This window comes from Oryx dammah, unplaced genomic scaffold (genome assembly GCF_014754425.2).
Source record: "Oryx dammah isolate SB20612 unplaced genomic scaffold, SCBI_Odam_1.1 HiC_scaffold_22, whole genome shotgun sequence".
NCBI lineage: Eukaryota > Metazoa > Chordata > Mammalia > Artiodactyla > Bovidae > Oryx > Oryx dammah.
The window spans coordinates 40866754-40889794 of NW_024070206.1; the positions used below are offsets into that span (position 1 = coordinate 40866754).

At 44.3% G+C, this 23041-nt stretch overlaps 1 protein-coding gene across 2 annotated transcripts in view; it reads left to right on the top strand.

The window, feature by feature from the left end:
* FHOD3 (formin homology 2 domain containing 3) overlaps positions 1-23041 on the top strand; it is a 527184-nt gene that overhangs the window by 71925 nt on the left and 432218 nt on the right. For both annotated transcript variants that reach the window (XM_040264875.1, XM_040264876.1), the window contains exon 3: positions 5523-5587. In XM_040264875.1, the coding sequence (XP_040120809.1) occupies positions 5523-5587 (65 nt within the window). The remainder of the gene's footprint in view (positions 1-5522; positions 5588-23041) is intronic.

The following is a 23041-nucleotide window of genomic DNA, read 5'->3' on the forward strand; positions in this document are numbered from 1 at the left end:
ATGCACTCCCATTTCACTCTGCTGCAAACAGGCAAACTTGGAAGGAGAGGCAGCTATGATACTGATCCCATAAGCCTGTATCAGGGAGAAAAAGACCATTAAAGTGCTAATGATGAACAGGCACTGACAGACTCTCAATGAGTTTAAGTTTTAAAACATGGAAGCTCTATGAAGGCAGATACCAGAGTTTGTATTAGTTAGGGTTTTCCAGAGAAATAGAACCAGTAAGATATGCCTATCCATCTAGTCTAATATAGCTAGTCTGTCGGGAGAGATTTATTTCAAGTAATTGGCTCACACCATTTTGGAGACTGGCAAGTTGAAATTTGTAGAGTAGGCCAGCAGGCTGGAAATTCAGGTAAGAGTTGAGGTTGCAGTCTTGAGTCCAGAATATGCATGGCAGGCTCATGGGCAGGATTTATATGTTGCTGTCTTGAGACAGATGGTCCTTTGTGGATCTGATACAGAGTCCAGCACATACTAGTCACCACTGAACATGTGTGGAGTGAGAGAAGGATGAGGGCACACCCAGCTGGGAGGTAGCATCAGGGAGGTGGTAGGCATGCAGACTCTGGGGTCAGGCTGCCTGGGTTGGGTTCGAGCTCTGTCACTTTTTATGTGACTTCAGCTATGTTGCATAACTCTTCTGGGCCACAATTTCCTGACTTTCAAAATGGCAATCATATTACCTACTTCATAGGAGTTTTCTGAAGACTAAATCTGTATAAAGTAGTTGGAACCTCATCTGGCACATGATAAGCATTCCATAAATGTTAACAACTATTATGATTATTATTTGCTGAACCCAGACTGACATAGTATCCCACTGGGGAGAGGGGAAAGCATACCCATGATTATTTAATTTTCCTCTGAAAATTTCAGCTGCAAAATAGAAGACATATTTACTAGAACAATGGGGATAAACTGATTATTTTTAAATGGATGAAGTGATTATTTCTCTAAAAGAAGCTAAATGAATCAGCGAAAAGATTTTGAGAGTCAATAATAGCAGCAAGATGGCATATGTAAAAGAAATGCATAACAATCAGCATTACCCACTTACAAAATACAGTGGTGGGAGGAGGGAAGCCACCAAATTTAAGAGACCTTTTGATGGATGTTGTCTATACATTGATATTTGATGTAGATAAATAAAACATGGACATCATGTAATTCTTGAATTCTTAGGATTAAACCTTATTTGGTCCTGTTTTATTATATTCATCTATTTTATGTTTTGGTTTGTCAATTTTTAAAAAGATATTTCCATCTTAATGTTTTGTGTCCTTTTCTGTTAGATTTTAGTATTGAGGTTAAACCAGTTCCTTAAAAAACCTGGGACACTTTTTAATCCTTAGTAAATGCTGGAGAAGGTTATTGAGTGAGGTACTTGTACAGCAAATGGCAGGGTGATGCGAATGATGGTGGAGTCAGGAACTCTGCTGTCAGCCCAGGTCTGTTTCCATCAATCACGTGACTTCATGCAGGTTACATTATTACTACAAGCTTTGCTTCTCTGTCTGTACAATGGGCACAGCAGTGGTACCCACTCCAAAGGTGGGAGAAAGTTGGGGTGGGGGGGAGATGAAGGACAACGTTTGTGGACCTGGGTGCAATCACCAACCCATGGGCTCTGCCTTGGCAGCCCCTCTCCTTTGCCATGGACTCCTGGGATCTGGCCCTCATCCCCCGTTGAGGGGCTTCCATAGCCCCTTGGAATTTAGTCTCAAATTCCACTCAGATTTCTTCCATCATTGGATTCTGTGCAAAGGGGCAGACAGGGAAGGAGGTGGCAATATCGAGACAGAGGATTTATAAGAGATAAAGACAACTTAAAAATATATAGGCCTTTTTTGTTCTGTGTTCTCTTAAATTCCCTTCGGATTTAACTTTACTAATCTAATTGCCTGTTTTCTCAACGTACGAGCACAGAAAAGATGGCACCTCCAGAATGGTGGGCTAGTGGCTTCCTCAGAAAGACTGTCCTAGTTCTCATACAGGTGCCCGGATCCCTTGTGACCATGGGACTGGAGAATTCTGTGGGAAAACTGAAACACCTCCTCCAAATGAAGCTTTGCAGTTGTCTGAAGATAAAAGTAGGGGCTCTCAGTGGGCCCTTCTGAACTTCTCCAGAACTCCCGAGGAATTCGGAACTATTTTCTCCTGCCATCCTGTGCTTCCTCCTCTCTGGGCATCTCAAGCATGTATTTTGATCATTCATTTATTTTTGACTTATAAGTGCTGGTAACATGAGTTACAAAAAATCTTCCAGGTTAGAGAACTTTGGGTTTGCTGTTTCCAGTAGTTAGGGTCTGGCCTCTTTCAGGGGTTCACTGGTTGCTGCTCCCAGCTCTGCCCCATCTCAGCCCTGGGGAGACTGCATGCCTGGTGACTGCTCTTCCCACCCCACCTTTTCTGGTAGTTCACACAAAAGGCTGATCAGCAACTCAGTTCAATGCACTTAATGGGATCTTTCTTCCTAGTATGACCATAGGAATGGAAGAAGTGTCATCACTAGGAATGCCTAGAGAAATTTAAATAAAGTGAGATGGGAAAGGAATATGTTCCAGATGAAGGGTCAGGATAAACCCCCAGAAGAACAATTAAATGAAATGGAAATAGGCAGTGTACAAGAGAAAAGAGTTCAGCGTAATTGTTGTAAAAGTGATTCAAGAACTCAGGGAACCAATGGACGCACAGAGCTAGACGTTACAAGTTTTTAACAAAGAGTTAGAAAATATAAAGGACAACCAATTAGAGTTAAAGAATACAATAATTTTAGTAAAAAATACACTGTTGCTGCTGCTAAGTCACTCCAGTCGTGTCCGACTCTGTGTGACCCCACAGATGGCAGTCCACCAGGCTCCCCCGTCCCTGGGATTCTCCAGGCAAGAACACTGGAGTGGGTTGCCATTTCCTTTGCCAGTGTATGAAAGTGATAAGTGAAAGTGACATTGCTCAGTCGTGTCTGACTCTTAGCAACCCCATGGACTGAAGCCCACCAGGCTCCTCCATCCATGGGATTTTCCAGGCAAGAGTACTAGAGTGGGGTGCCATTGCCTTACTAGAAGGAATAAAAAGCAGAATAAATGAAGCAGAAGAATGAATCGGTGAGCTGGAAGATAGAACGGTGGAAATCACTGTCAGAGAACAGAATAATGAATAAAAAGAAATGAGGACAGTCTCAGAAACCTCTGGGACAATATCAGATGCACCAACATTTGCATTATAGGGGTCTCAGAAGGAGAAGAGAAAGGACCTGAGAAAATAGTTGAAGAGATAATAGCTGAAAACTTCCTGACATCAGAAGGGAAACAGTCACCCAAGTGCAGAAAGCACAGAGAGTCTCAGGCAGGATAAACCCAAGGAAGAAGATGCTGAGACACAGAGTAATCAAGTGGACAAAAGTTAAGGAAAACTATTAAAAGCAACAAGTAACATCCATGGCAATCCCCATAAGGTTATCAGCTGACTTTTCAGCAGAAACTCTGCCAGCAAGAAGGGAGTGGCATGATGAGAGGGAAAAACCTAAACAAGAATACTCTACCTAGCAAGGCTCTCTTCAGATTTGATGGAGAAACCAAAAGCTTTACTGACAAGCAAAAGCTCAAAGAACTCAACACCACCAAACCAGCTTTAAAACAAATGCAAATTGAGATAGTAGCATTGAAACATATACATTATCATATATAAAATAGATAGCCAATGGGAATTTGGTGTACCAGGCATGGAGCTCAAATCTGATGCTTTGTGATAACCTGGAGCAGTGGAATGGGGTAGGAGGTGGGAGGAGGTTCAAGAGGGCGGGACATAAGTATGCATCTGTGCGTGCTAAGTCACTTCAGTTGTGTCTGACTCTTCGTGACCCTATGGACCATAGCCTGCCAGGTTCTTCTGTCCTCTTCCTGACCCAGGGATTGAACCCACATCTCCTGTGTCTCCTGCATTGCAGGCAGGTTCTTTACCACTGAGCCACCTGGGAAGCCTGGACATATGTATACTTGTGGCTGATTTATGTTGATGTATGGCAGAAACCAATGCAATATTGTGAAATAATTTTCCTCCAATTAAAAATAAGTCATAAAAGCAAATGCTACAGGAAGTCCTCTAGGTGGAAAAGAAAAGGCTATAACTAGAAACAAGAAAATTACAAAATGGGAAAGCTCACCTCTAAAGGACTGTCCAGAGAGAAAAAGATTTTTTGTGCATGAAGAAGATCGTTTCGAAGAAGTCTGTGTTTATAGGAATCTCAAACTTGTCTTTGAAGATGGGTCGAGTGTTGTGTATTTGTAAACTCAAGACTGGTAACTTGCACATAGCAAAAGCTAAAAGGAGGGACTTTGGGGCATTTGAAGGGACTGTGAGTGAACACTCTGCCTATGAGGAGCTGCCGGATAGAGGCTGCTCCATGTTTTTGTAGGACCATATGAGTGATTTTCTTTTCTCCTTTAAAAGAATTAAAAAAAAATTTTTTTTTGAAGCCATGCTTTCCCCTCTTATCTGGTCTCAAGAATAAAACATATGATCTGATGCTGTAATTCCTGTGACTTCATATTTATAGTATCATGTGCTCTGGCAAGATTGATGTGCCCTTGTCTTCCAGCACAACCACAAAACCAGGAAGCAGGAAAGCACTGTGAGACTCTGTTATACATGGAGCCCTGAGAGGGAGGGCTGAGCGTGGTTTGCAGAGTGATGGGGAGGGAACTCAGCTACTGAGACACCGAGCTGATTACCCGCTCCTGGGATGGTTCCTGGCTCTGTTTAACCTGGCTTCCCTCTTTTTTTCCCAAAGCTCAAAGCCTTTTCTACACCAGGAAGACAGAACTCATATGCTCCCAATATATCTTCTCTTATGTGCTCTGGGCTTTGGTTTTCCTCTATAAGAGTGGGCTGAGCCTTTGTGGAAGGAGAACAAGGGGTGGGGGCATCCTATATCTTCCTCTATAAGAAATGAAGTGAAAAGAAAGCAAAGGTGAGACAAGGTGCGGTGTAAATTGACATCCTAATGACAAATAGCTTACATATTGTCTTTACTGGACCCCGTCTTCCTGTTGGAGCAATAGAGAAAAAATGTGTCTTGAATTGTCACACAGCAAATCAGTTCTTTCTGATTGCCGCACTGTGTCCTTCCTCTATATCTGAAAACCTGTAAAAGTAGCCATGGGAATGATCAAGCAGATTTGTGCTGTTACATTCCAGGGATTTCACTTGATGGGCACAGATTTTAAAAACTTCCCAACATGGTCAGGCATGAGTACATGTGACTCTGTGGAGCAGACCAGGTTTGGCAGTGAAATGCCTGTGCCAGTCTAACAGAGTCAAACTTCATTGTTTTATTTTCCGTAAAGTCCTGTGACATCACAGTATTTCAGGATAGATAGTTATTCACTGTGAGTTTCTGCTTATCTGGGGCCCCCCGAGGTGGGCATGTCCGAACCATCAGGTTGATTGACAGCAGGTAGGGTCACCTTGCCAGCCCCTCTGATGCCAATAAATGTTTTGTCTCCTGTCTCCATTAGGCGGGGCAAGAAGCACAGCATCATCCTAAGGACACAGCTGTCTGTGAGGGTCCATGCCTGCATTGGTGAGTGCCATCTGCAAAAGGGGGTGCTTGCCATCTGCCCTCGGCGATTACACTTGTGATAACTGATGCCACTTCTGGGAATAAAATGCAGTATTCACTCTTAAGCTCTCTATGCTTGGGTTAGCCCCTAGCACAGATGGTTAGAGTTTTAAGGGAAGCAGTTTCTGGCAGTTGTTTTTGAAAGCTACCTCTTTCATTCTGGCTTTTTTTGCTGTTTGGCTGGTGAGTAGAGCTGGAGGTAAGATGGATTGTTGATGAGATTCTTTTTGTCATTGTGGGGAGAGATGAGGTTCTTTGTGGGGCTGTGCCAGGGTGAACCTCCAGCCAGCTGAAGTGACCCTCATGTGCCTCCTGGTGACTCTCTGCAGCCCCCTGGCCTGTGGTCTCAGGCGATTGAAATAGAAATCTCAGGTCAGTATAGGATGGGCCACACGTGGATGCACAGCGGTTGATGTTGAGCAGATTATTTGTGGTTCAGATGGCCTGCCTGTGGTCACGTAAGAAACCTCACCGGCGCCTATTCCTGCAGCTATTGATTTTCCCGGACCTGCTGGTTTCTCCACTGTACACGTGGGCTGAATGGCAATGAGAGCGGTAATTTATGTTAAGCAGACAGACTCCATGGGGAGGTTTCCTCCTGGCACTGGGCCAAGTTGAGGCAAGTACGTAGCCTAAAAAGAAAAAGAGAGGACCTAAATTTCGCCTTATGCATAGAAGTTTTCCACATCTGAGTCAGTTTGCATTTATTTAATATGTGTCATGGTCTTAATTCAGGCCTCTGATTAGGAGAGCATCCGTCATTCTTCGAGGCCCAGTCTACAGCTGGCGTGTGGCGTGCATGGGGGCAGTGAAGCAACCGTTTCCAGTCCCTCCTCCTCCTCCCTGCTTTCCTGTTGGAAACCCAGGGATGGGGTGAGGGAGCAGCTGGTGTGGAGGGGAATCTGGGTAATTCTGTTTCATTTGGGGTTAAGTGGGTGAGGCTGTGAGTGTCTTGAGGAACAACCTTTGTCTGACCCTGTGGTTGATGAGTAATTGTGCAGCTGACACAAAAACCTCAGGAGCTGGAGGGTCAGTGTGTTGGGAGGGTTCGTGATCTTGTTGAAAATGAAGTGAGAGAAATCTGTGGGATCTTCAGCACTGACCCTGCTTTTCAACTGCCGGTAGCACTGAGTGACCTTAAAATATGCGCGGGCACTTGATTGTATTTAATCATTTACTTCCTTGATTACCTGCTTTATAGTTTTTCCAGTTATTTTCTGTGTGTAAATCATGTCTACCTGTAGAAAAGTCTTGTGATCTATGACTTTGGATAAACTCCCTTCTGACCCTTGTCCTGAATCTAGAACAAAGCCAGATGCATACAGTGTGCTGAATACAACAAATACTGAATACTGGTTGAAATATAGCAGATATCCAGTCAAATTTGGGACATGAATATGAATTGGTATTTCCCAGGAAGAGTAAGGCACCGGAAAGCAGATTTACATTAAAACAGGCTAGATCAAAGTCCTAATGGGCTAACTTGTTTTAAGAAAATTCACTTATTTGCAGTATACTCTTAAAATGTTTCAAATACAGGATTTTTCTAGCTAGCTGGCTTTCATGTTACTGACTCACTGCATTAACTGATGTATTGTTCCATAGTCCTGGGTGATACATGTAAACACACATCTCATCCCCATGGCAACTGAACCCCAGCAGCCAGTCCAGCCCAGCCTGCTGTCTCCCCAGACACCTAGGTCTTCCTGCTCAAAGGGTAGAACTGGGTGCTGACAGGATCAGTGTGTTTGTTCCCAAACCTGCTTATGCCAGTTGTACTTGCTATTGGAATTATGTAATTAAATGGGACGTGAACACTTTATAAACTGATTAAGTATGAGTATACAAAGTCACTGCTTTGAGTACATTGAAAACTATTCAAAATTCCTTACTATAAAAGCATTTCTTGTCAATGTGAGTGGGTTGTGATAACCATAAAAGGTGTAGTGTTATAAAAATCCAGAAGGATTCTGGTCTTTGTAAGTATCTTCAGTACTTGCTCTACTTTAAAGACACCGAGATTGGGCATCAGAGACTGTATTATGTGAGTGGCTCATGAAAGAAAGTCTGTGGGGAGTCCCACTAGACCTTTATTCAAAGAAAGGTCATGGCCCTGAATGATGTGTAGGTGCATCTCCTGAGCAGTGTGCCTGCAGCCAGCTGTGTCTCATCCCAGAGAAACTGACAGTCACCATGGCTGCAAGTTACGAGTCTTAAGGTGCGTATGTGTCATTTTAAAAAGACTTTCTGCTTTAATCGCTTTTCACCGTTAATTACCTCAGGCCTGAGTATATTAAATGAGAAGATTTGACTGTGTGAATTACCATCAATACCCAAGAAGGCAAAGTTTCTTCTTTGTATTACAAAACGCTCTTTGTCCTTCCGTTTCCTGTTATTGACAAGATCTGAAATAGATTTAATAGCGCAATACTAAGTATTATCCTTTGGTTTATGTCTATACAAAGGAATGAACGCATCCTATGTGTGGTGTACCAGCTGCCACCGTGACATAGTTTTTCCCTTTCCAAATGGAAGATTAGGTGAGATTTCTTTGGGATTAAAAAAAGACAACCAAACCTGGAACAATCTTAAGTTGAAATGGCAAAGGGAAACATGAGAGAGAGAAAAAAACCCTTTTCACATCAGTTAGTTGAATCCCTGTTCTTTTTCAAGATCACTTCCCCTCTTCCCCATCTAAGAAATGGTTGAATGATTACAGGCATGGGACGACAGTGGTGGCTGTCAGTCTAGCACCATATGCAGTTCCCCCCAAAACTTTCCTTCCCACTGCACGATTGGACTGGAAGGATCCAGGATCCCTGTAGGCTAATGGGCTTAAAATGCTGTCAAGTGAATTTCTCCAAAGTCCTGTTTTCTTCACCCTAATTCTCTTCTCCTTCGCCTCTGTTTTTACTAAGTATAGGAATGTTTAGAATCCAGGACTGCATGTTGATGAATTGGAGGTAACATGCCTTTGGAATTCTGTGTTAATGTTGGAACTCTGTACCCGTTGGGATGAGAGTGGAGTGGAGCCTTCACGATTCGCAACCGAGCAAACCTCATGAGAAATGAAAGCCATGGGGCACTGCTGTGATGGTCCCAGCTAGCAGCTGAGACAGGGGTCTTTGCTGATAGCACAGCAGGAAGCTGGAATGAGTTTTTGGTACATAGAGAGGCCCCATGCTGTTTGTACCTCTGGACTCCTCCCCACTGTATTACTTTGCACATTTTTAGTATGACCGCTTGATGTAACATAAAGTAGCAAACACCGTATGCCTTTGCCTTCTTCTAGTTTTAGTCCCTCAAAAAGATAGTGGTCAAATTGTGGAGATGAACTTAACAAAGTTAAAAAAAAAATCTATGACAGGCATGTGAAGTCTGCATTTAGTGAGGTTAGCTACAGAAAACAACTTTTCTGGTCCTAGCAAGTGATCCTATTGCCAGAAACCGGAAAAATGTTCAGACGGCCAACCAGCCCTGATGACTAAATCTCATCATGCAGAGAAAAGGGGTGGAAGAACTGTGGGGGAAGGAATGGAACTGAGAGTTAAAAAGAGTAAGGTTTGAAGTCGTTAGGATCCTGAAGTTAATATCTGCAAGTCTTCTATGGGCTGTCTTTGGAGGCATTGTGTTTGATTTCAGACCTCTGTGCTTCAGTTTTCTGAAGCCAACCCTGTCTTCTCATCAAGCAAGTAAACCCTGTTGATTGATTCTCTGGGACCCGTAAGGCTGACACTTTCAAGTATCCAGCTAGAGTTAAAAGGATAAAAAATTGGCTGAAGATTCCAAAGTGCCATTTACGCTTGCAGTCAGGAGGAACAACCCATGTGAAGGGTCTTTAGACCTTGTAGAGCGTGTTTCCCCAAACCTCTGAGATGACAAAGGCTGCCCATAAGAGAGAGGTGAGGTCGGCAGAAGCTGGCAAGGTAGCAGAAGTGATTAAGCTCTCCATGAGCTTAGTTTCATCTCTCATTAAAGGTCAAATCACAAGGATAAAGCCGATTTATTTATTTGCTTATTTTGGCTGTACTGGGTATTCAGTGTTGTGTGGGCTTTTTCTTTAGTTGTGGTGAGCGGAGGCTTCTCTTGTTGCAGAGCATGGGCTCTGGAGCACAGGCTCAGTAGTTGTGGAGCACAGGCTTAGCTGCTCCCTGGCCTGTGGGATCTTCCCAGACCAGGGCTCAAGCCTGTGTCTCCTGCATTGGCAGGTGAATTCTTTACCACTGAGCCACCGGAGAAGCCCACAAGGATATGAAAACAACGTAAGGAAAGGCTGTTTCATCCACTGATGCAGAAGAGTCATTTTTCAGCAACTGAAACATCAGCAGAACAAAGCACCAAAATGTTTGTAGACTATTTTCCTCTCACGAGCTGTTCTGTGCAACTGTGTGCTTTGTGTTACTCTGTTACAGCAGAGAGCTAAATGACAGTGGAGACTTTCTTCAAGAAGAACCTTCTAGAGCAAAAGTGACTGCAGCGATTTGGCTCATGTGCCAACAGATGGAGAGGCGGTGGCTCCCTGGGGCACAGTATTGAGAAGATTCCTGAGGCTGAGTGCAGCCTTCTTGGGAGGGATACTGTCTCAATGCCAGCTTTCACTGGTGGTGATGGAGGTGGTGTGTGAGTGTGTGGTGTGGGGCTCTTGGTGAGGTGTAGACCTAGTCTAGTGTCTGAACCCCCTCTGGCTACAGTGTAGAGGGCCCTGGGCTTCCCGTGCAGAGAGTGGGGATGGAGCTGTGACCTGTGAGTGCAGCCACCACCAACACCTCCCTTGCTCAGGTTCTTTTTTCTTATGCCTGTTACTGCAAGCAAGAGGGCTTGGCTTCGAAATCCTGACTCTCCCTTTGCAGAAGGAGACTTCCAGTGACTGTTTTGTGTTTTTTGTTTTAGACTTCCTCCCTTTTACAATAAGTCTGTGACCCATTTTTGCCCAGAGTTCTCTGCTCTCTAGGTAAAGACAAGCTCTTTGGGTTAATCAGATTAAACACTTCTTATCTGTTTCCTATTAATCTGTCTCAGCTCCCAGATGACAGACCTCACGAAATGTCCATGTGTCTAGAAGGCCATTTGGTCTGGGCTGGGGAAGATCGACTTGTTTACTCTCTTCACTCTCTCTGGGTGCTGCCTGCCTCTAAGATGCCTTATGGTCACATAGTGATTGACAGATATGCCCCCCCAACCCACCCAAAAATTAAAAGGAAAAAGGGATATGGGAAGGAGGTGAAACATACCACCAGGTTGTCAAACAACTTATCTGTCATAAATACTATAGACTTAGAGGAACAACTCATGTGATGGATCAGCAAGGATTTGTTGCCCAAAATTAAAATAACAAGAGATTAAAGAATTGCTCTACCACCTTCAGACACACGAGTAAACATATATGTGAGGGTGAATAAAGAAAAGGAGACATAAACCTATGAGAGAACACAAGAGCCTTCCAGATGCAGCTGGAAACTCAGGTCAGCTATGGAAATTAAGAGGTGTCCAGAGAGGAAATATGGTTGTGGGCAAATGTGAATTGAAGCCCAGGTAAGAAAAGCAGATGTATCAGGGTCTCTTATGGCAGCTGTTTCATCTTTGTGCTCTCTCCTGCCCTCCCAAGACTTTTCCTTTTTTAAATGATTAATTCATTGCCTCTGTAGGACTGTGTTACCTCTCCTCTCTAAGGATCTCTGGATGTTGGATCATGGAATTTGAATATTGCCTTGTAACCGTTACCTTGTGTTTGCATTGTTCTAGTGAAATTCTTCCCTGGTGGTTCAGAGGAAAGAATCCGCCTGGAATGCGGGAGTCCTGGGTTCAGTCCCTGGGTTGGAAAGATCCCCTGGAGGAGGGCATGGCAACCCACTCCAGTATTCTTGCCTAGAGAATCCCCATGGACAGAGAGGAGCCCAGCAGGCTGCAGACCATGGGGTCACAAAAGAGTTGGACATGACTGAGTGACTAAGCACAGTTCAGTTCAGTTCAGTTGAGTCGCCCAGTCGTGTCCAACTCTTTGCAACCCCATGAATTGCAGCACTCCAGGCCTCCCTGTCCATCACCAACTCCCGGAGTTCACTCAGACTCACATCCATCGAGTCAGTGATGCCATCCAGCCATCTCATCCTCTGTCGTTCCCTTCTCCTCCTGCCCCCATTCCCTCCCAGGATCAGTCTTTTCCAATGAGTCAATTCTTCGCATGAGCTGGCCAAAGTACTGGAGTTTCAGCTTCAGCATCATTCCCTCCAAAGAAATCCCAGGGCTGATCTCCTTCAGAATGGACTGGTTGGATCTCCTTGCAGTTGTACTAAGCACAGTACAGTGAAATTCTAGCCAGTGGCAACAAAAAATTGACACTGAAGAATGTAGTCGTATTGGTGGAGACACCTGTAGCAGATGTTACAAGACAAGTTCAAACCACATGCTGGCAGTTAGACTCCAAAGTTGCTGTCCAGTAGAACCTTGCTTCTACCCAGAAAACAACTCCTGGTAAGGAAATCGCTGTGCTTTTGATTTCTTCAAGACTGGTCTTTCTATAAATGCTTTCTACTCCCAGGTTTGACCTGATGGTGGAGTGTAATGCAAGCTCTAGTTTCTGTATCTCTGCACCAGTGTCTGTCCCCATGAAGAGACAACCTCATTTTAATCATGGATCAATAAGACTTTATGTCAGAAAACAAATGCTTTGTCTCCAGTTTCTAGAGACGTTGATATCCAAAGGACTTAGGAGCTGAAAAGGATGGTTGGCTTGCAAAGGTCCTGCTGCATGGGGATTCTCTAAGGATTGGGTGAACACTTGTGTACTTTTCAGGTCTTGCTGAGAGACTTGAAGACAACAGATTTCTAGGGAAGGGGATTCTTTGGGCATTTTACTGATTTCTGTTGTGTTAGAAATACCAAATGGGAGGTATTTTAACTTGTAAAAGGAAGCACTTGCAAAACATTAGTAGTTCAGCAAAATATGTAGCCTTTAAAATATTTAAAATATTTTAAACCTAAAAATATTTAAGCTTTAATTTGAAGGGAAAAAAAAGAGGCTGGGGGGACTGTTATAAGTGCTGTTGGTCTCAAGTTTATATAGTGGAGTAATAGCGACAGAATAGCTTGCTCCTTGGGGAAAAAAAGCTGTGACAAACCTATACAGCATATTAAAAAGCAAAGATGTTACTTTGCTGACAAAGGTCTGTCTAGTACAAGCTATGGTTTCTTCCAGTAGTAATGTATGGATGTAAGAGTTGGATCATAAAGAAAGCTGAGTGCCAAAGAACTGATGCTTTTGAACTGTGGTGTTGGAGAAGACTCTTTGAGAGTCCCTTGGACTGCAAGGAGACCCAACCAGTCAATCCTAAAAGAAATCAGTCCTAAATATTCATTGGAAGGACTGATGCTGAAGCTGAAACTCCAATACTTTGGCCACCTGATGGAAAGAACTGATTCACTGGAAAAGACCCTGGTGCTGGGAAAGATTAAAGGCAGGAGGAGAAGGGGATAACAGAGGATAAGATGGTTGGATGACATCACCAATTTGATGCACATGAGTTTGAGCAAGTACCAGGAGTTGGTGATGGACAGGGAACCCTGAGTTGCAAAGAGTCAGACATGACTGAGTGACTGAATTGAACTGAGCAGAGGAGAAAATGAAAAAAGCTCATATAATTAAAATCTTGTTATCATCACTGAAAAGAACAGCTTCTGTTGTTAATTACACCCAGAGGTGACATGCTTTGTCTGTACCCTAGTAACTGGACTGTGATGGTGTGGGCAGGAAGGGAGTCCACTTTGCAAGAACCTGGGACGGTCTTTGTGGGCAGAGGTGTGATGCTAGGTGTGCATTCAACACTTCAGGCTCTTCCTAGTCTTTAAAAAAGGCTCCACTTCGGATTCAGTGGTGATCCTAATAACAATCTTAAAGTTAGATAATGTAGCTACAAGTATTTCAAAAGTTGTAAAATGTTACAAAGAAGATTAGTTTGAGAAGAACTCTACTAAATTGGAGCTTGTTTGTTGTTCGATCACCCAGTCATGTCCGACTCTTTGTGATTCTGTGGACTGCAGCATGCCAGGCCTCTTCCTGTCTGTTACCATCTCCTGAAGTTTGCCCAAGTTCATGTCCATTGCATTGGCGATGCCATCCAGTCATCTCATCCTCTGATGCCCTCTTTTCTTTCTGCCCTCAATCTTTCCCAGCATCAGGGACTTTTCCAGTGAGTTGGCTGTTTGGATCAGATGACCAGAATACTGGAGCTTCAACTGTAGCATCATTCCTTCCATTGACTATTCAGGGTTGTATTTCCCTTAATATTGACTGGTTTGATCTCCTTGCAGTCCATGGGATTGTCAGGGGTCTTCTCCAGCACCACAGTTTTCATCAGTTCTTTGGAACTTATTTACCTTGGCCATTTAAAAAAGGCCATGTGAACCGTGTTCACTGAATGACACTTTTGCAGTGTTTCTCTTCTCACCCATGTTTCACAGACCCTCTCTACCCCTCCTGAGCCTTGGGAGGGGCTGAGGAAAGTGGACATTTTCTCAAGACCACGTGCCTGGGATGGACTATTCCCTGCCTGGGGGTCTTTGCCCTGGCCTGATACTTCTCTTTTTAGGCTATTTTATGTAACCTCCAGGCTTCCCTGGTGGCTCAGTGGTAAAGAATCCACCTGCCAGTGTAGGAGACCCAGGTTCTATCCCCTGGGTTGGGAAGATCCCCTGGAGAAGGAAATGGCAACCCGCTCCAGTATTCTTGTCTGGAGAATCCCAGGGCCAGAGGAGCCTGGCAGGTTACAGTCCATGGGGTCATAAAGAGTCAGACACAACTGAGCGACTAAACAACGACGACAACAATATAGTCTTTAGCTCGTCTTCACATGTGACTGCAGACTGATGCAACCCTTCTGGTTTAAAGAGTCTGAGAAGTGCTGCTGAAACATCTAATGGAACATTTTTCCCAAACGAAGTTTTGCCAGGCTTCAGAAGATGGTCTTCCAGCTGGGTTCCCCCAAGTGTGGTTCACAGATTGCCTTAGGGGAAAGGAAACAGCCGAGATAAATGGATTTCACCCTTCAAGAGCTGACCGTGTTTAGTAATGCAGTTACGATCCTTTCTTCTGGGTTGAGCTGCCAACTCCTTTAGGTGGAACTGGAGCTTCTGGGTCCCTTCCTGGCTCCATCCTGACCACTGGACATGTGGCCCTTCATTTTGGGCTTCGAGTTAGGAAGTCCCTGGGAACGATTGCCTTTGGCTTTAGGAGCTATCCAGAAGGAACAGCAGGGTTCTAGGCGGGAAGGTGTTGAGTCCTCCTGCTCCTGGCTTGGAGATTTGGTTCATATCTGAGGAGATCTATAACGTAGGGGTTCCATGCCAGGTAGCCGCTAGCTGTTGAAGCTAGCTCCTTGAAGGTGGACTGTTTTGTATCCAGCCTACAAAATAAAGCAGACCTCACCTTATTTGTTGAGTAAATAAAGCCTCTTGTGATATTGTGGTTTCTATTAAGAATGTGTATTTGGTCTTCATCCTGTTTCTGGCACAGAACTCCTAAAACCCTTGGAATTTCCTAAATGGTAAGAGCAACAGAGATATTTTTTCTTATATTGCCATGATGACTTTTGTGCTCCACCTAGGGATGGGGGCTGGTTGCCACAGGGGCCAACCACGTGATTGTGTGTGTGTCAGCTGCTGCTGCTGCTGCTGCTAAGCCGCTTCCGTCGTGTCCGACTCTGTGCGACCCCATAGACAGCCGCCCACCAGCCTCCCCCGTCCCTGGGATTCTCCAGGCAAGAATACTGGAGTGGGTTGCCATTTCCTTCTCCAGTGCATGAAAGTGAAAAGTGAAAGTGAAGTCGCTCAGTCGTGTCTGACTTCTAGCGGCCCCATGGACTGCAGCCTACCAGGCTCCTCCGTCCATGGGAGGCAAGAGTACTGGAGTGGGGTGCCATTGCTTAGTCAGGTCCAACTCTTTGCAACCCCATAAACTATAACCTGCCAGGAGCCTCTGTCCATGGAGTTCTCCAGGCAAGAATACTGGATTGGATAGCTATTCCCTTCTCCAGGGATCTCCCCAACCCTGGAGATCAGGGTTCCAACTTGACTGAACCCGGGTCTCCTGCATTGCAGGGGGATTCTTTACTGTCTGAGCCACCAGGGAATCCCCACCATGTTATTAGAGGTTTGGAACTTTCCAATTTACCCCCTGACCTTCAGGGAGATGAGAGGGGCTAGATAGAGGTTGGATGAATCACCAATGGCCAATGATTTAATCCGTTATGACCCTGTAATGAAGCCTCTATTAAAAACCCCTAAAGTATAGGTTTCAGAGAACTTCTGGGTTGGTGAACACACAGGGATTCAGGGAGAGTGGCATCTGGAGAGGGCATGGAAGATCCTCGCTCTTGCCCTTGACTTTGCCTGCTGTATTTCTTCCACGTGGCTGTTCCTGATTTACATCCTTCTATAATGAACTGGTGACCTAGTGAGCGAAATGTTTCTCTTAAGTTCTGTGAACTGCTCTAACAGGTTAATCAAGCCCAAGGAGAGGTTCATTGGAACCTCTGATCTGTTGCCGGTTGATCAGAAGCATGGGTAACAACTTGGGATTGGCTTCTGAAGTCGGGTGGGGGCATTCTTGTGGGATGACTTATGGGACAGCTATTGCACAGTCTAGATAGTGTCAGCATCGAGATGAATGGCTGGACACTCAGCTGGTGGTCTGAGGATGGCTTGTTGGTGTGGGGAAGCCTAGACAAACACAGACACAGACACACACGCACACGCACACGCACACACACACACACACACACACACACACACTGGAATTGGGTCCAGGAACTCAAAAGAACCACTGAAAAGATTATAGAACTGACATGTATTTAAGTTTAATTCATTTACTTTCAGAATTGAATTTCTTAGGTTTTTTCCAGAAAGAAGAATAAAAGGCAGTAAACAGAATGTGGAAGGAAGTAGAAAGTAACAAAGCTGTGCAAGTGGGTGGAGTGTCCTTTAAAGAGTGTTTCCAGGAGGACTCAGTTCTGGAGGTCTCGTGTAAAGCTGGAAGTGCATAGCCTCTGGTTGCTCGTGGCCTGGTTGCCAGGCAGAGCAATGTGAGTGGGGTCTGGGGGCCACTGTCTGCCCCCACCCTGGGTAGTTCTGGGTCCCCCATGGAGCTGTGACCTTTAAATCTGCATCCTGAGGTTGCAGGTAAGATGGTGGTGATTTGCGTCAACACCCTGACAGAAGACTGCTCTTCGGAACAGAGCCTGGGACACTTCTTTTGGGGAAGGGGATGAGATGCTCTTGGCCCCAATGTAACCAGTTGATGACCACTGAAAAACTCATGAAGAAGATGGTGAAGCATCATGAAGGGTGATTGTGGATCTTCCTGGGTCTGGTGATGGAATGTGCCCCAGTGGAGATGCTGATTCTGATTGTTCCAAGCAGGGATGGCCAAGGCCTGGTGGTTGACCTGTGTAGGCAACATATGATGACTTGAGAGCCTTCTAGCCCCACTGTTGCCTCTTCTTTGGAAGGATCCTTCCTGGGTGGTGCAATGTGTGCCCTGGATGTCGCCTAGGGATGGATGATGGACGGATGGAAGGAGCGCAGGGATTTAGGTCTGAAGATTTTGTCTGAAAGCAGAGTCAGAGTCATTATGAATCACACTGCTCTCCCTGCCACGCGCCTTAGTCTAGGGGAGGAGGACCAACACTGGCTTCGCCTGGGGCATTTTGGGGGTGGACGCTGCATGTGAGTCATCCCCAGGCCCCGTCAGCTGCTGTATTGAGCACCTGCTCCGTGCAGGGTGCTTAACACAGGTTATTTCATTTATCTTTCTGACACATTCATTATCTTTACAGAAGAAGAAAGTGAGATTCAGAGAGGTTTGCTTGCTCACCCAGGGACAGAGAACTGAACCGCAGAGCTGATTCACATCCGTATCTGTTAGCTGTTAGCTGGAAAAGTCCTGTTGTGTTACTTTTTATGAAGTTTTCCTTTTATACAAGCAGAAAGGGAAATTTCCACTGCATTTCCATCCCACCAGACACTGAGCAAAGTACTATCTACTTTAGTCCTCACAACAACCTCTGAGGGGAGGGGATTACTACTCCCACTTAACAGAGGAGAAGACTGAGGCACTTGTGGTCTGCTTGCTTGGCTGAGGTCTCGAGGGGAGTATGTGACAGAGCTGAGATACTCATGTGGGTCTTCCTGACTCCAGGGCCTGTATTTGCATTGGCTGGCCTTTATCAGTGATTACCATGCTCCAGGCATCTCCTGGGAGAAGGCAATGGCACCCGACTCCAGTACTCTTGCCTGGAAAATCCCATGGATGGAGGAGCCTGGTGGGCTGCAGTCCATGGGGTCGTTAAGAGTCGGACACGACTGAGCGACTTCACTTTCACTTTTCACTTTCATGCATTGGCGAAGGAAATGGCAACCCACTCCAGTGTGCTTGCCTGGAGAATCCCAGGGACGGGGGAGCCTGGTGGGCTGCATCTATGGGGTCGCACAGAGTCGGACATGACTGAAGCGACTTAGCAGCAGCAGCAGCAGCAGCAGCAGCAGGCATCTGCTGAGCCCATCGAGAGAACACAGAGTCTAGAACCAGACCTGCCCTGAGGAGCTATGTGACTTTGGCAAGTAACCTCACCTCTCTGAGCCTCAGTGTCTTCATTTATCAAGAAGGGATATTAATAATACTTCTTTAAAGCATTGTTATGAGGATTAAATAAATATTTCATTGGTGCTGGATCCACATTTTAGAAACAGTTTATATTGGGTATTGATTTATGGGCTCAAAGAATAGGTATGTGCTTTAGAATCAGACAAATTGGGGTTTAAATGCAGCCCCAAATCTTTGTGTCCATGAGCAAGTTACTCAACCCTTTTAGGTTTGTCTGCTTTTATATGACAGTGAGGACAAGGGGGTCCTGATGCCTCCCTGCTGGTACTGATGTAAATATTCGTGGAGATGGTGTCTGTATAGATCCAAGCATAGTTCCTGGCATGTGTTACTTGGGGCAAATGGTGAATATCATTGTTGTTGTGACAAAGTTTGTATTTTGTTGCTTTACAGCTTGTTAGAGCACAATTGAAATGTGATTATCCAGTAGTTCTTAAAGGAAATTACCTGTAAAGTGTCTGATTTATTCATAGGTAGAAGTGACTTGTATGAAATCCATGTCTTCTCTCCATTTCTTGAAGGACCTTATCCAGAACTGAATCTCAGGATTGTATGAGATGGTTAACTGCAACAATAAGCTATAGAACTCTTATTTAAATATGAATGCAGCTAATTCCCAGCTAATCTGGTAAGGAAGCAACAATTAGAATTGGTTCAAAATTAGGAAAGGAGAACGTAAAGGCTGAATATTGTCACTTTGCTTATTTAACTTCTATGTAGAGTACATCATGCAAAATGCCAGGCTGGATAAAGCACAAGCTGGAATCAAAATTGCTGGGAGAAATATCAATAACCTCAGATATGCAGATGACACCACCTTTATGGCAGAAAATGAAGAGGAACTAAAGAGCCTCTTGATGAAATTAAAGGGGAGAGTGAAAACGTTGGCTTAAAACTCAACATTCAAGAAACAAAGGTCATGGCATCCAGTTCCATCACTTCATGGCAAATAGATGGGCAAACAATGGAAATGGAGACTTTATTTTTCTGGGCTCCAAAATCACTGCAGATGGTGACTGTAGCCATGAAATTAAAAGACACTTGCTCCTTGGAAGAAAAGCTGTGACCAACCTAGACAGCATAATAAAAAGCAGAGACATCACTTCGACAACAAAGGTCTGTCTAGTCAAAGCTATGGTTTTTCTGGTAGTCATGTATGGATGTGAGAGTTGGACCATAAAGAAAGCTGAGTGCTGAAGAATTGATGCTTTTGAAGTGTGGTTTTGGAGAAGACTCTTGAGAGTCCCTTGGACTGCAAGGAGATCCAACCACTCCATCCTTAAGGAAATTGGTCCTGAATATTCATTGGAAGGACTGATGGCTGAAGCTGAAACTCCAATATTTTGGCCACCTCATGCGAAGAGCTGACTTACTGGAAAAGACCCTCATGCTGGGAAAGATTAAAGGCAGGAGGAGAAGGGGTCGACAGAGGATGAGATGGTTGGATGGCATCACTGACTCAATGGACATGAGTTTGAGCAAACTCCGCGAGTTGGTGATGGACAGGGGGAGGTGGCGTGCTGCAGTCCATGGGGTCTCTTAACAGTTGGACACAACTGAGTGACTGAACTGGAATGAATGTATTTACAGTATGTTTTACTTGCTGCCCTTTGCTGATTGGCAGACAGATTTGAAACTATCCGTCGGTAAGTTTTGTTAACATTCTCTTTGGTATTACACAGAGGATCTGGTGACCCCAAGACCTGAAGGGCCATTCTGAGTCCCTGGTTTCTGTTTAGCTAGTGACATTTGGATCATTTTTGTGGTTCTCTTCTTTTCAGTTATCCTGCTTTTGATACATTTTGGAATGTTCCAGTGGAAAGCATTGAATAACATGTTTACTGAACAACTCTCATCTTCACTGAAATGAAGTGGGTTTTGTGTTAGTGGAGGCAGCCTCTCTCCCCGATCCTTTGTGTTCCAAGATTATGTTCTCCCTAAAGGACTGCTGAAATGGAGGATAATGCTTCTCAGAAATCAAATAAGACAAGTGTATGAAAAGGAATAAAAACACTGAGTGCTAGTTACTTTGTATCATAATTTTAGGGTTGAAAAATTATGCTCTGAACACTGTGAAAGTGGTAAAAAAAATTCCAAGTTGACATTTACAAAATGCTCAAATAGATGAGCTGTTTCAGTGGTACCTAAAAATACAATCAATATGTTTATTTACAACAGCTCTTCTGTTGTTCAGTCGCTCAGTTGTGTCCCACTCTTTGTGACCCCATGGACTGCAGCATGCCAGGCTTCCCTCTCCTTTACCGTCTCCTGGAGTTTGCTGCCTTCTTCTTTTGCCTTCAATCTTTCCCAGCATCAGGGTCTTTTCCAATGAGTTGGCTCTTTGCATCAGGTGGCCAAAATATTGGAACTTCAGCTTCAGCATTTGTCCTTCCAATGAATATTCAGGGCTGATTTCAGCAACTATACTAATGATGGTAAACTCCCCACACATATAACTGTAACATTGTCAGTTGACTTAGTATCCTGGGGATTTTAAAAAATGACTTGTTTGGCTCAGGGTACCTTAGAAAGCTGCCCCATGATGTCATGCTCTGGCCCTCTGGCCGCTCATTAGAGTGCCTGGACAAGGGGCTTGGGTGCTGGAGCTGGTGAGGGTGAAGCGGGTGGTTGAGGATGGGCAGACCAGGTCCTATCCCCTTCACCAGGCTCTGGCTCCGAGGTCTCCAAGGCCACCAGGAGGGAGCAGTGCAGAGTGCCATGCAGTGCTTTGCACTTCATCAGAAAGCCGTAAAAACAATTACCAGCCCATTATGGACTCTGAAAAGGAGCTCGCAAAGCTGCCTGGCTAGCAACTGCCAAGGCTGGGTGAGTCACTGATGCAATTTGGTGTAGATTTTTTTTTTTTCATGGAAGGTAGTGAAATCTTGAAGAAAAGTGTGTCCATTGAGATAGCCTCCCAGAATGAAAAAACAGCTCAGGCCAGGCAATTTGAGGTCAGCATGGTGGTTTGTACCCACTGCAGATATCCAAATGGTGGGACTCAGGGACAGCTTAGCCTTGGGGTCCTAGGTGTAGCCCTGCTTTTCTTTGACTCTCCTCCAGGGTTTGGGATTCAGTCCTTTCCATGGTCTGACTTGAGGCCCTGTCTTTGTCAGGATTCTCTGGTGGGTCCAGGTTGTGGCTTCTGGCTTGGGGGGCTTGCGGAATTTGGGGTTCTCACTCATGGGCATGACAAGAAACTGCTGACCTGGGCCTTGTGAGGAGGACTTGTGCTGTCACCTCCAAAGGAGGCTGTGTCTAGAACCCAAGATTATATATTTAAAACATGCCAGTTTTTATTTTGTAGAATCCTCCTCTGGCATCTCTTAATTTTCCTTAAACAAATAGCTTAGAAGACAAAGTAAGAAAAAAAAAATCAATTGTCGTGGAGAGGGCCTGCTCAGGTCTGGGGACCCAGGCTGTAGCTGAGGGTATTGGTCCATCTCTAGGGGTGTCCAAATGGAGGAGAACTGGCGGACCAGGGTGGAGCCATGGGAGGCAAGATTCTGATTCTGGTACCAGCATCGTCAGGCAGCCAGGCCCAGGACATGGCACTGACTTCTCCAAAAATGGAGACCCTTGTGTTTCTCTTCAGAGCTGCTGAAAGGACTGGTGAGCCAGGAGTCTGTCTTCAGTCAAAAACCTGACATCTGGCAGCCCTGTGGGATTTCTATGAGCAGGAGCTTTGTTGCTGCTACCGTTAAGATTCAGTCGTAACTTATGAGTAGGCTTGAAAATATACTATCATTTATATTCCTGTAATGTGAGAGATATCCAGCTTTCCACCTGACTTAGAAAATAACTCATCAGCGTTTGTAGAATGCCTCCTGGGTGTCACCACCACGTCAAGTGCTGTAAAGGAAATGAATAGGTGCACAGTAAATGCAGTACAAATATGAAGCAATTTTTATGAAAGTATAGTTGATTTACAACTTTATGTTAGTTTCTGGTGTATAGCAAAGTGATTCATATATATATGTGTATGTATGTGTATATATGTATACTTATATAAACTTTTTCAGTTTCTTTTCCATTACAGTTTGTTATGAGATATTGAACATAGTTCCCTGTACTATACAGTAAGACCTTGTTGTTTATCTGTTTTGTATATAGTAGTTTATATCTGCTAATCACAAACTTCTAATTTATCCCTCACCCTCTTCCCCTTTGGTAACCATAAATTTGTTTTCTAAGTCTGTGAGTGTTTTTATTTTGAAAATAAGTTCATTTATATCATTTTTGGATTCCACAACATAAATGACATCATACGGTGTTTGTCTTTCTCTGTCTGACTTTGCTTAGTATGATAATCTCTAGGCTCATCAATATTGCTACAGAGGGCATTATTTTATTCTTTTTTATGGCTGAGGAATATTCATATATATATATTTATACCACATCAAGCTGGAATCAAGATTGCCAGGAGAAATATCAATAACCTCAGATATGCAAATGACACCACCCTTATGGCAGAAAGTGAAGAAGAACTAAAGAGCCTCTTGATGAAAGTGAAACATGAGAGTGAAAAAGTTGGCTTAAAGCTCAACATTCAGAAAACGAAGATCATGGCATCCAGTCCCATCACTTCATGGCAAATAGATGGGGAAACAGTGGAAACAGTGGCTGATTTTATTTTATTTTTTGGCTCCAAAATCACTGCATATGTTCTCCTCTAAGAGTTTTATAGTTTCTGGTCTTACATTTAGATCTTTAATCCATTTTGAGTTTATCTTTGTGTGCGGTGTTAGAAAGTGATCTAG